Source organism: Xenopus laevis, chromosome 4S (genome assembly GCF_017654675.1).
Source record: "Xenopus laevis strain J_2021 chromosome 4S, Xenopus_laevis_v10.1, whole genome shotgun sequence".
Classification (NCBI taxonomy): Eukaryota; Metazoa; Chordata; class Amphibia; order Anura; family Pipidae; genus Xenopus; species Xenopus laevis.
The window spans coordinates 5,985,883-5,999,252 of NC_054378.1; the positions used below are offsets into that span (position 1 = coordinate 5,985,883).

General features: G+C 42.0%; 1 protein-coding gene across 2 annotated transcripts in view; it reads left to right on the forward strand.

Annotated features, from left to right (window-relative positions):
* LOC108715191 (carnitine O-palmitoyltransferase 1, liver isoform) overlaps window positions 1-13,370 on the forward strand; it is a 45,286-nt gene that overhangs the window by 14,135 nt on the left and 17,781 nt on the right. The window contains exons 6-9 of one of the 2 annotated variants that reach the window (XM_018260102.2): window positions 2,660-2,797; window positions 4,196-4,273; window positions 9,250-9,357; window positions 13,073-13,157. In XM_018260102.2, the coding sequence (XP_018115591.1) occupies window positions 2,660-2,797; window positions 4,196-4,273; window positions 9,250-9,357; window positions 13,073-13,157 (409 nt within the window). Of the gene's footprint in view, window positions 1-2,659; window positions 2,798-4,195; window positions 4,274-9,249; window positions 9,358-10,978; window positions 11,067-13,072; window positions 13,158-13,370 lie in introns of both variants that reach the window. The other variant, XM_018260101.2, reaches the window with a different exon arrangement.

Here is a 13,370-nt window from a genome sequence, read left to right on the forward strand (position 1 = left end):
CGCGGGTTACCCACAAAAATGTGCGGTACCCTGCGGGTTGCTGGTAGAAGTTTCGGGAGCGGGTATACACGCGGGTCGGCATTTCTCCGGGTTTGCGGGTCTTCTCAATAGTGAGTTTTACTCCTTTTTAGGCCCTGATTTACAAATGGGGCGCCCCTAGGCCATCTCTGCTCATCGCCCCCTTATTCATCTCCCTCTGTCTCCCCCTCCCACGTCGTCCTCCCGTCCTTTCCCCTTCCCTTCAGCGTTGTTCTCCCCATCTCCTTGCACCTGCACGTATATGCATATTCAAGACGTGCGCATGTGTATATACATGCAGGTGCAAGGAGATGCTGAAGGGGAACAACTAAATTGAATGTGGCTGGGCGGCATGCCGCCCCCGAATTTCTGCCGCCCTAGGCCTGGGCCTTTGTGGCCTTGCCACAAATCTGGGCCTGCTCCTCTTTTTCTGATCACGCCAACTTCCAATGACATCACTTCCAGTTTACAATGACAACACTTCCTGTTTCTTGATGGTCAGCGGGTCGAGGATCAGGTTGCAGATAAGGTACTTTGCGGGTTACGGGTCCGGGTGCAGGTTGGGGGTTGCGGGTCGCAGGTCGGGTTTAACAAATCGGTTCGGCGCAGGACTCTAGTGCAGAGAAGATAAAAAGGGCAGATATTACTTTCAGTAGTAGTCGCATTTACTCATAACTATAAAATCACGTTCTACTCTCTGCACTTTGCTGTGGGGGGGAATTGTTAAGAGAGAGAGACATCCTGCAACTGAATTGCTCCAGCTCAACATCTTTATGGAAAGTTAAACCCTTTTTCATCTGGGGAAAAGTTGAAAAAAGAGAGAAAAGGGTGTGGCAAAGGGTGTGGTACCCCCCGCAAACTCATGGGAACAGGGTCGGACTTGGGCCGGCAGGACACTGGGAAAAAAATCCGATGGGCCCCGGCGACCCAGATCCATGATCTTCAGGCGGCTTCTTGTTGGGACCACACGACAAATGAAGGGGGCGGGGCAGTGCGCACACACTCGGCAGTACGGTGGCGCAACAGGGGAGTTCAGAGGAGGGCCCTGGACAGAAGTCCCAGTGGGCTTACGAATCCTCTGTGAAAGATTCAGCCGAATACCGAACCGAATCCTAATTTGCATTTGCAAATTAGGGGTGGGAAAGGAAAAGGGGGGAAAAATGTTTTTTACGTTCTTGTTTTGTGACAAAAAGTCATTGCGATTTCCTACACCTAATTTACATATGCAAATTATGATTCGGATTCGGTTCCGCCATGCACAAGGATTCAGCCAAATCTGAATCCTGACGAAGAAGGCCGAATCCTGGCCGAATCCCGAACCGAATCCTGGATTCGGTGCATCCCTAGTTAAAAGTAAGTAAGCTTTATCAGACAGGTCTATATAAATACACCAGTAAACCCTCAAAGTAATGTTGCTCTGAGTCCTCTGTCAAAGGAAACACAGTATTTCTTTCCTTCTATTGTGTACTCATGGGCTTCTGTATCAGACTTCCTGTTTCCATCTTAAACCTCCAGGGCTAGGGCTTGAGCATGCTCAGTTTGCTCCTCCTCCCCTTTCTGCTGTAATCTGAGCTCAGAGCTATGAGTGAACAGGAAGAGACTCAGGCAAGAAGTGATGTCACTACAAGCTAATATGGCAGCTGCTATCCTAAACAAACAGAGACCGTTTCTAGAGCTGTTTACTTTTTCTATTGGCAATAAACTGCCTTGGTAGCTTTCCTTCTTCTTTAAGAGGTTAAGCAATACCTGGCATGAACTGAACACTGCTTCCAATTCTTTATTTTTATTTTTTATGATCTTTCTATATTTTAATTAATTGCTGATGACCAGGCCTTGATATTTTAGTTTTCTTTAACAGAAAATGCTATAAATAGCTGAATAACCCACCATTTTTCCCTTTATCCATCTTTAGAACCTTAAAAGCAAATGTTAGCATAAGTGTTTATATTCCTAATACAAGAAACATATCACTTAAGCACTGCTGAATAAACTTGTATGCGTTGTAAAGTATCATAAAGCATTTCCAGAAGTCATTTATCAAAGGCTGAGGGGCAGATTTACTAAGCTCGAGTGAATATCTCGAATGCAAAAAAATTCAAATTTCGAAGCATTTTTTTGGGTACTTCGACCATCGAATTGGTCAAATTCGATCGAATCGAATGATTGGAACGATTCGAAGTAAAAACCGTTCGACCAATCGATAATCGAAGTACTGTCTCTTTAAAAAATCCTTCGACTCAATACTTCGCCAAATACAAGCTACCGAGTTGAATGTTAGCCTACGGGGACATTGTAGATGGGTTTCGGGCACTTTTTATGATCGAATAAAAATCATTTGATCGATCGCTTAAAATCGTTCGAATCGTTCGATTCAAAAGATTTTATCGTTTTTATTCGATCGAACCTTTTGCGCTAAAATTCTTCGAATTCGATATTCGAGTTCAAAGGATTTTACTTCGTGGGTCGAATTCGAGGGTTTTTTAACCCTCAAAATTCGACCCTTGATAAATCTTCCCCTAAGTGTTTGAATTATTCTTGGCTTCGATTTCTGTAAAGACGCATTAAATAAGGATGACTCTGCATTAACAATTACCTGCTTGGCCTGACCATGTTCTTTTTTTTTTTTGTCTTCTTCTTCCAGTTTCTGGAGTCAGCTAAGCCATTCATGGACAAGGAACAGTTTGAGCGAATGGAGGGTCTCGCCAAAGATTTTGCCAACAACCTGGGACCAAGGCTCCAGTGGTACTTGAATTTGAAATCTTGGTGGGCCACCAACTATGTAAGTGACAGTAATGCAGAATATATGATTTCTTTATATAGTAATGCAGAATATATGATTTCTTTCTGATTTATAGCATGAGATCAACATATTAGACTCAGGATAACTATAACCACTGCCTGTCAACTCCCTGTTCTGTACAGCAAAGATATAGGCGTGAAAACAAAACAAAATACATTCTTAATCGGGAGATGATATAGTCTGGTTTTAAAGGAACACCAAAAAAAAAGTGTGTTAAAGTAATACAAACGGGTGTGTTTGCTTCAGAAACACTAATAAAGTTTGTATAAACAAGCTGCTGTGTAGCCATGGGGGCAGCCATTCAAGCACAGGATACACAGTAGATAACAGATAAGTACTACTATAGTTTATATAAACAAGCTGCTGGGTAGCCATGGGGGCAGCCATTCAAGCACAGGCTACACAGTAGATAACAGATAAGTACTACTATAGTTTATATAAACAAGCTGCTGTGTAGCCATGGGGGCAGCCATTCAAGCACAGGATACACAGTAGATAACAGATAAGTACTACTATAGTTTATATAAACAAGCTGCTGTGTAGCCATGGGGGCAGCCATTCAAGCACAGGATACACAGTAGATAACAGATAAGTACTACTATAGTTTATATAAACAAGCTGCTGTGTAGCCATGGGGGCAGCCATTCAAGCACAGGATACACAGTAGATAACAGATAAGTTCTGAAGAATCCCATTGTATACTACAGAGCTTATCTGTTATCTGCTGTGTATCCTGTGCCTTTTCTCCTTTTTCAGCTGTGAATGGCTGCCCCCATGACTACACAGCAGCTTGTTTATATAAACTATAGTAGTACTTATCTGTTATCTACTGTGTATCCTGTGCTTGAATGGCTGCCCCCATGGCTACACAGCAGCTTGTTTATATAAACTATAGTAGTACTTATCTGTTATCTACTGTGTATCATGTGCTTGAATGGCTGCCCCCATGGCTACACAGCAGCTTCTTTATATAAACTATAGTAGTACTTATCTGTTATCTACTGTGTATCCTGTGCTTGAATGGCTGCTCCCATAGCTACACAGCAGCTTGTTTATATAAACTATAGTAGTACTTATCTGTTATCTACTGTGTATCCTGTGCTTGAATGGCTGCCCCCATTGCTACACAGCAGCTTGTTTATATAAACTATAGTAGTGTAAAGCAAACACATCAGTTTTACCAGTGCAGGGCACCAGTATAATAGAATGTCATTCCTTTAAAACGCTTTCATTTTTTGGTGTTGCTGTTCATTTAATAAACGTAACTATTAACTCCTGATGCTTTGTAAGTAAACAATATATGTGGACTAATGAATAAATGTTTGTCGTGTTTTTGGATGTACTGAATTGCTGTTCCTTTTATTCCCCTGTGTTCAGGTGAGTGACTGGTGGGAAGAATACATCTACCTCAGGGGACGAGGGCCGATTATGGTGAACAGTAACTATTTTGCAATGGTAAGTTTAAAACACCTGAATTGCTTCTCGTCCTGTTCTTGCGCATCACAAAGAAAGTCGAATCCTTGGCTACGAATGACTTTGTCGGGAATCTTGAAAGTCTGTAGTATCAGATATACAGATGTATACAAGTACAATGATGAGAAATGACTCTGGGTACTGGCAGCCGGGAAAATCATATGCTAATCACCTCTCCATGTTTCATGTTAGAAAGCCCAGGGTCAGACTGGGGGGCTCAGGGTCAGACTGGGGGGCCCAGGGTCAGACTGGGGGGCCCAGGGTCGGACTGGGGGGCCCAGGCTCGGACTGGGGGCCCAGGGTCGGACTGGGGGGCCCAGGGTCGGACTGGGGGGCCCAGGGTCGGACTGGGGGGCCCGGGGTCGGACTGGGGGGCCCGGGGTCGGACTGGGGGGCCCGAGGCCCACCGGGACTGGTGTGTAGGGCCCCCCTCTGGCCCCCCGCTACCTACTGTGAGGCGAAGAGCCGCTCGGCATACTTGCCCAGGCAGCGCATTGCGCATGCACAAAGATCACTAGGCGCGCATGCAGGGGGAAAGGGGGTCTGCAATAAGGAAAATGATTAGTGAATCTGTAAGGGCAGAGACACACGCTGCTATTTTGGGAGATTAGTCGTCGCCCATCGACAAATCACTTCTTCTTCGGGCGACTAATCTCCCTTCCTGCCGGCTAGAATTGCCTCACGGGAACTTTGGGCGACTTCAGAAAGCCGTAGCGATCCAAGTGCCATCTCGCCGGGGTTTTACATTCTAGCTGGCGGGAAGGCAGTTCATGGAGATTAGTCGCCCGAAGAAGAAGCAATTTGCCGCTGGGCTGCTAATCTCCTCTTGTTTGGGGCGACTAATCTCCCCGAACTGCCTCCCCTGCCTTCCCGCTGGCTAGAATGAAAATCGCCGGTGGGATGGCACTCGAAACACTACGTTTTCTGAAGTTGCCTCACAAGGAAACTTCGGGTCGACTTCGGAAAGCCAAAGTGATCCGAGTGCCATCCCGCCGGCGATTTATATTCTAGCCGGCTGGAAGGCAGTTCGGTGAGATTAGTCGCTTGAAGAAGGAGCAATTTGTTGCTGGTCGACTAATCTCCAGAAATAGCAGTGTGTGTCTCTGCCCTAATGAAAATCGGCGGCGGGATTGCACTCGGAGCGCTTCGTTTTCCGAAGTCGCCCGAAGTTTCCTGGTTACATAGTTACATAGTTACATAGTTAAATTGGGTTGAAAAAAGACAAAGTCCATCAAGTTCAACCCCTCCAAATGAAAACCCAGCAAACATACACACACCCCTCCCTACTTTTAATTAAATTCTATATACCCATACCTATACTAACTATAGAGTTTAGTATCACAATAGCCTTTGTATTATGTCTGTCCAAGAAATCATCCAAGTCCCTCTTATAGTCATTAACTGAATCAGCATCACAACATCACCCGGCAGTGCATTCCACAACCTCACTGTCCTGACTGTGATGAACCCCCTACGTTGCTTCAAATGAAAGTTCTTTTCTTCTAGTCTAAAGGTGAGGCCTCTGGTACGGTGATTCTCTTTATGGGTAAAAAGGTCCCCTGCCATTTGTCTATAATGTCCTCTAATGTACTTGTAAAGTCTAATCATGTCCCCTCGCAAGCGCCTTTTTTCCAGAAAAAACAACCCCAACCTTGTCAGTCTCCCCTCATAATTTAACTCTTCCCTCCCTCTAACCAGTTTAGTTGCACTTAGTCTCTGCACTCTCTCCAGCTCATTTATATCCCTCTTAAGGACTGGAGTCCAAAACTGCCCCCATACTCCAGATGAGGCCTCACCAGGGACCTATAAAGAGACACAATTATGTTTCATCCCTTGAGTTAATGCCCTTTTTTATACAAGAACTTTATTTGCTTTAGTAGCCACAGAATGACACTGCCCAGAATTAGACAACGTGTTATCTACAAAGACCCCAAGATCCTTTTCATTTAAGGAAACTCCCAACACACTGCCATTTAGTGTATAACTTGCATTTATATTATTTTTGCCAAAGTGCATAACCTGCATTTATCAATGTTGAACCTCATTTTCCAGTTTGCTGCCCAGTTTTCCAGTTTAGACAAATCACTGTGCAAAGTGGCAGCATCCTGCATGGAACCTATAGTTCTGCACAATTTAGTCTCATCTGCAAAAATAGAAACAGTACTTTCAATGCCCACCTCCAGGTCATTAATAAACAAGTTGAAAAGCAAGGGACCTAGTACAGAGCCCTGTGGTACTCCACTAACAACACTGGTCCAATTAGAAAATGTTCCATTTACCACCACTCTTTGTAGTCTATCTTTTAGCCAGTTCTCTATCCAGGTACAAATACTATGTTCCAGGCCAACATTCCTTCATTTAACCAGTAACCTTTTGTGTGGCACTGTATCAAATGCTTTAGCAAAGTCTAAGTAAATCACATCCACTGCCATCCCAGAATCGAGGTCTCTACTTACATTCTCGTAAAAAGAAATTAAGTTAGTCTGGCAAGATCTATTACGCATAAAACCATGCTGGCACAAACTCATAGTATTATGATTTGCTATGAAGTCCAGTATCTTATCCTTTATTAACCCTTCGAAAAGCTTTCCTAATACTGACGTCAGACTAACTGGCCTATAGTTTTGAGGCTGAGAACGGGATCCTTTTTTGAATAGAGGCACCACATTAGCAATTCGCCAGTCTCTCGGCACAATGCCAGATCTCAATGAATCCTGAAAAATTAAGTAAAGAGGTTTGGCAATCACAGAGCTAAGCTCGCTAATTACCCTGGGATGAATACCATCTGGCCCTGGACCTTTGTTAATCTTAACATGTTCAAGTCTCTTTTAAATTTCTTCATGTGTGAACCATGCATCATTAGTTGTATTACTAGAATTGGGAGTGTTAAGAAGGAAACCTTCACTTACTGGTTCTTCATTTGTGTAGACAGATGAAAAATACGAGTTCAGAATCTGCGCTTTTATTTTGTTTTCATCAACCAGCTGACCCCCCTCTGATAGTAAGGGTCCCACCCCTTCCTGCTTCCTGCTGGTGAGGCAACTTTGGGCGACTTCGGAAAACGAAGCGCTCCGAGTGCCATCCCGCCAGCAATGTTCATTCTAGCCAGCGGGAAGGCAATTCGGGGAGATCAGTCGAGAGGAGATTTGTGGCCGGGCGACTCATCTCCCCGAATTGCAGCGTCTCTGCCCTAATAGGCAGGAGGATTAGAGTTTCAATATCTGTCATTAACAACATTATTAGAATTACAATTAGTCACTGGTTAATTAAAAGCCCAGCATCTAATCAAATCCAACAATTTAGGTTGGGCTTGTATGTAAAGTATGAAAACCCCACAATAAAATTTTCTGCACAGAGAGACCAAAGGGCACTTTGGTGCCACACAGACGTAATGATTAACTGAACTAACAGCCGCCACTTTAATTTCAGGAAGTTACAAAGTGCAACTGCCTATTTGCCGGTTATCTTATCACGAAAATTAAAATTTAATATAAGGTTCATCGTGCTGTGGTTATAAACTTTCTAAATACAATCAATTACATTTTCTGCATTGTTTCTGAAATAATCAAGTTTATGTTCACTATTCCTCTCTCAGCATCTGTTTCTCTTCATTCTGTCTTCATGCGGCAGTTGGGTGTCAGATATTCACTGACAGTTAGATCCAATATATCTTATAGGGGGGCTCCTTTCCTAGCAGATGTATTAGAGCTCACTCAAATAACTGATTCCAGTACAAACAAAATGTAACAAAATAACTGCCTTTTGCACAAATTCTGCATGTAGAGAGACATGATGTCTGGTGAGTTTAATAGAGTGACCTCTAATACATCTTCTAGGCAAAAGGAGCCCCCCTATAAGATATATTGGATCTATCTGTCAATTAATATCTAACACCCAACCTCCTAGCAGATGTATTAGATCTCACTCAAATAACTGATTCCAGTACAAACAAAATAACTGCCTTTTGCACAAATTCTGCATGTAGAGAGACATGATGTCTGGTGAGTTTAATAGAGTGACCTCTAATACATCTTCTAGGCAAAAGGAGCCCCCTATAAGATATATTGGATCTAACTGTCAATGAATATCTGACACCCAACTTCTGAATGAAGACAGGAGTTTTTTTCTTTTTTTTTTAACAAAATCATTGTGGTCATATTGTGATTGACACAACCTGCTATGGAGAACCTAGAACTGTAGGGTTCCCACGGTATCAATAGACACAATTAGACTCAATTAGATTCCGCTGCATTTCGGAAATGGACCCTTATGATGCGGCGCAGCCAGACACCCAATTGCGCTGCTGTAATACAAAATATATTGCGCTTTTTTTGCTGTTGTCAGTGCAAGCAATATGGCATCGCATTTTCATTTGTCGAAAGACAATGTGCACTCAATGGGGCTCATTTATCAACACTGGACAATTTGCCCATGGGCAGTTACCCATAGCAACCAATCAGTGATTAGCTTTTTAAAGCCAGCTGCAAGTAGAACAAAGAAAGCCACAATTTCATTGGTTGCCGTGGGTTACTGCCCATGAGCAAATTTGCCCGGTGTTGATAAATGAGCCCCGAAGACTAGTGATGGGCGAATAAATTCGCCTAGCCCCCACGGAAATTCGCAGTGGAAAATTCGCCGGCGTCCAAAAATTTTGGACGCACGCCGGAAAAGTCACTCGCGTTGAAATCACCGCGCGTCAACACTATTCAGACGCCCATTGACTTTAACACCTGTGTCGAAATTGATGCGATTTTTCGTGGGAAATTTGTGAATTTTTTGGGCGAATCTGGAGAAATTCGCCCATCACTACCAATGACTTATAAAATGAACTGAAAATATATTCTCTGGCCTAATTTTTTCTCATATTTACGAGAAGGCCACCGTTGTTTTTCTTTATTTCAGACTAATTTGGTAGCCCTTACTAATCGTTCTAAAACACGGCATATTTATTTTGGCAGGATTTCTTATACGTGTTGCCGACTCATATACAAGCAGCCAGAGCCGGCAACGCTATTCACGCCATTCTACTCTACCGGAGAAAACTGGACAGGGAGGAGATAAAACCGGTATGTTTTTCTTGAAAATGTAACATGAGCTGAATGTTTTATGGAATTGATTGAGATGGTTCCTAAAATTGGTGTTGGGGATGGAGGGCTCGTCATGATTAGTACAGGTATGGGATCCGTTATCCAGAAAGTTCAGAATTACGGAAAGTCCGTCTGTCATAGTCTCCATTTTATCCAAATAATCCGGATTTTTAATTTTAATAATAAAACAGTAGTTTGTACTTGATCCCAACTAAGATATAATTAATCCTTATTGGAAGCAAAACCAGCCTGTTGGGTTTATTTCATGTTTATATGATTTTCTAGTAGACTAGTAGATCCAAATTATAGAAAGATCCATTATCTGGAAAGCCCCAGGTCCAGTGCATTCTGGATAACAGGTCCCATACCTGTATACATATGTGCTTGGGGGGGATTGTTAGTCCTTTCAGGATTATCATAGACTTACTTTTGCTGTAGGATCCCAATAAGAAAATGCATTTATCTAGACTTCCATTGGAGCCAATGTTTCTATGTGACACATTTTATTGGTATCCCTCAGGCCAGATTAAAGGACCAGTAACAGAAAAAAAATTGTTGAAACATTGAAGGGACACACTGGCATAGGATCATGTGCCCTTAGCCTTAAAGGATAAGTAAACCTTTAAAACAAGTTAATGTAAAATTGATGAGGGGGCTATTCTAAGCACTTCTATAATTTACATTCATTATTTATTTTCTTTTTATTCCAAGATATTAAGAGATACATGTACTGTTAATATGAATGAATTTTGTTACAACAGCGCCACCTGCTGGTCAGTTTCCCACCAGTCTGACCACCAAGCAGTCAAGGAAGTTGTCAGGAGAAAGAAAGAGGCTGCACTGATGTTCTTCTGCTTAGGAAAGATGGGAGAAAGGTTTCTAATTGTTTTCCTAAGCAGAAGAACATCAGCCTCTTTCTTTCTCCTGACAACTTCCTTGACTACTTGGTGGTCAGACTGGTGGGAAAATGACCAGCAGGTGGCGCTGTTGTAACAAAATTCATTCATATTAACAGTACATGTATCCCTTAATATCTTGGAATAAAAAGAAAATAAATAATGAATGTAAATGAGAAAAGATGCCTAGAGTAGCCCCTCGTTAATTTTACACTTGTTTTAAAGGATTACTTATCCATTAACCTAACACATTGAAAATTAGATGAAATGCTACTGGTAGGAAATTTACAGAGGAAAATGACAATGCTTCTAATGTTATTGAGCGTATATTACAATGGCGTCTGTATTAACTAGGGATGCACCGAATCCACTATTTTGGATTCGGCCGAAGCCCCGAATCCTGTGTGAAAGATTCGGCCAAATACCGAACCGAATCTGAACCCTTTATTTGCATACTCAAATCAGTGAGGGGGAGGGAAAAAGAAAAAGCCGCGCACGCAGCACATGATTTTAAGGATTCGGTTCGGGCAGGCACAAGAATTAGGACAAATCTGAATCCTGTTTAAAATGGCCGAATACCGAACCGAATCCTGGATTCGGTGCATCTCCAGTATTAAATGACTGTTATCCCAAGACAATATGTTGAATTGTTTTTTAAAATACAATTCCAATGCATTCAGCACACTCTTTGGTATACGGTATAGATTCAGCTGATGGGATCCACTGTTCCACTGTGTTCGGCTCAGTGGGAAAGAATGTACAACACTTCCCGAATTCCCGGTGAAGAGACAGGTAAGAGCAGCCAAAGGCGTAAAGTCACTCCCAGCGGCCGATATCTGACTAATATTAACCATGAGACATTTGTTTGGGTTCTAAGGATCCCTCTATGCTGTTGGAAAAACGAGGACATGTTTTGGCTCAATTTTCTGGTCATCTACATCGTCATTTATTTATATATTTTATTTTACTGCACGGTATGGATTTAATACATTCTTAAAGGATAGGTAAACCTTTAAAATAAGTGAATGTAAAATTGATAAGGGGGCTATTTTCTTTTTTTCCAAAGATATTAAGAGAAATATGTGCTGTTAATATGAATGACTTTTGTTCCATCGGCGCCACCTGCTGGTCAGTTTCCCACCAGTCTGACCAGCAAGTAGTCAAGGAAGTTGTCAGGAGAAAGAAAGAGGCAGCTCTGATGTTCTTCTGCTTAGGAATAAAATTAGAAACCTTTCTCACGTCTTTCCTAAGCAGAAGAACATCAGAGCAGCCTCTTTCTTTCTCCTGACAACTTCCTTGACTACTTGGTGGTCAGATGGTTTAGAAAATGACCAGCAGGTGGCGCTGTTGTAACACAATTCATTCATATTAACAGCACATGTATCCCTTAATATCTTGGAAAAAAAAGAAAATAAATAATGACTGTACATTGCAAAAGTTCTTAGAACAGCCCCCTCATCAATTTTGCATTCACTTATTTTAAAGATTTACCGATCCTTTAAGTGAGACTTTGTTGTTATTGTAATATTGCAATTAGGGATGCACGGAATCCACTATTTTGGATTCGGCCGAATCCTTTGCGAAAGATTCGCCCGAATACCGAACCGAATCCTAATTTGCATGTGCAAATTATGGGTTGGGAAGGGGAAAAACATTTTTTTACTTCCTTGTTTTGTGACAAAAAGTCATGCTATTTCCCTCCCCGCCCCTAGGTTTCGGATTCGGTTTGGCTGGGCAGAAGGATTCGACCGAATCCGAATCCTGCTGAAAAAGGCCAAATCCTGTCCAAATCCCAAACCGAATCCTGGATTCGGTGCATCCCTAATTGCAATGCCTCCTGTCTGTAGAGCTGGGGATGGACCACAGACAATACAAAAGAGTTAGTACTGGCAGACCCACTGGCAAAAGAGTAATGCCAAAGGTAAATTAAATACAGTAGACTTAAAGGGGACCTGTCACATACACATAAAAAAGTGTATAATAAAAGTCCTCTTAAAATGAATCATGAAACCCAAATTCATTTGTTTATTAAAACAACCATACTGGTTATAAACGCGTTTAAAACTCTCAGCTGTCAATCATATAATGCCTGCCCCGCCTCTATGCCTTAAGCATAGAGGCGGGGCAGGCAGTTACTTTCACTTTCCATTCTGCAATTCCTACATGTCTCTCCTTACATTCCCCCTCCATCTCCAACATTAAATCTTGTAGCCAGTGCACGGGCAACCAGGTGCCCCATTTCGGTGCACAAACAAGATTTTGCCATGATTCGGCAAGATTTTAGCTTGCCTCAATAACAGTGTCCACAAAATGGCTGCTGCCTGCTTGATGTGATTGTGATTTACAAGATTAAAAGAAAGACGATTGAAATCATTGATCTAGTGTAAGTGAACTTTATTTCGCTTGACTAACATCATAAAACGAGAATTGGAATTATTTTCAGGGTGACAGGTCCCCTTTAAGGTATGAAGATCTAAATTACGGAAAGATCCGTCACCCAGAAAACCCCCAGCTCCCGAGAATTCTGGATAACAGGTCCCATACCTATAATTGTCAAAAAAAACATCTCACATGTTGTGTCTTCTGATTGGATCGGTGTCCTCCTTTGTTCTGCTCAAATTGTTTCCATGGTTAATATTTTAGCAGATATCTTGGCCTTCATCTCCTCATCCACAAAGCTGCTTTGCAATGTCTGTTTTTTCCATTTCCATCGGTTTCATTTTATGTTTTTTCATTTGCTTTTTTTCGTTTTCCCATTTCTCTCCATCGTTGTTTTTACACTTTATTTTTCCTTTTAGCTTATGGTTAGTAAAACCATTCCAATGTGTTCCGCACAATACGAACGCATGTTCAATACTAGCCGTATACCAGGCATTGAGACAGGTACAGTTTAAGTCCTGTCCTTCGTGTTATGAATTACATATAAAACCCATTTTTAAAACAATGTGCATGTTGCAACTTTGTTTTGATATGCTTTGTATTGAAAATTTAACGAATATTCTGGTTATCGGACACAGTAAACCACTTGCAAACTGATATTTATGTCTAATATTATTTGGCTACAACTAACTACTCTTTTTTTCTTTTCATCTTTTG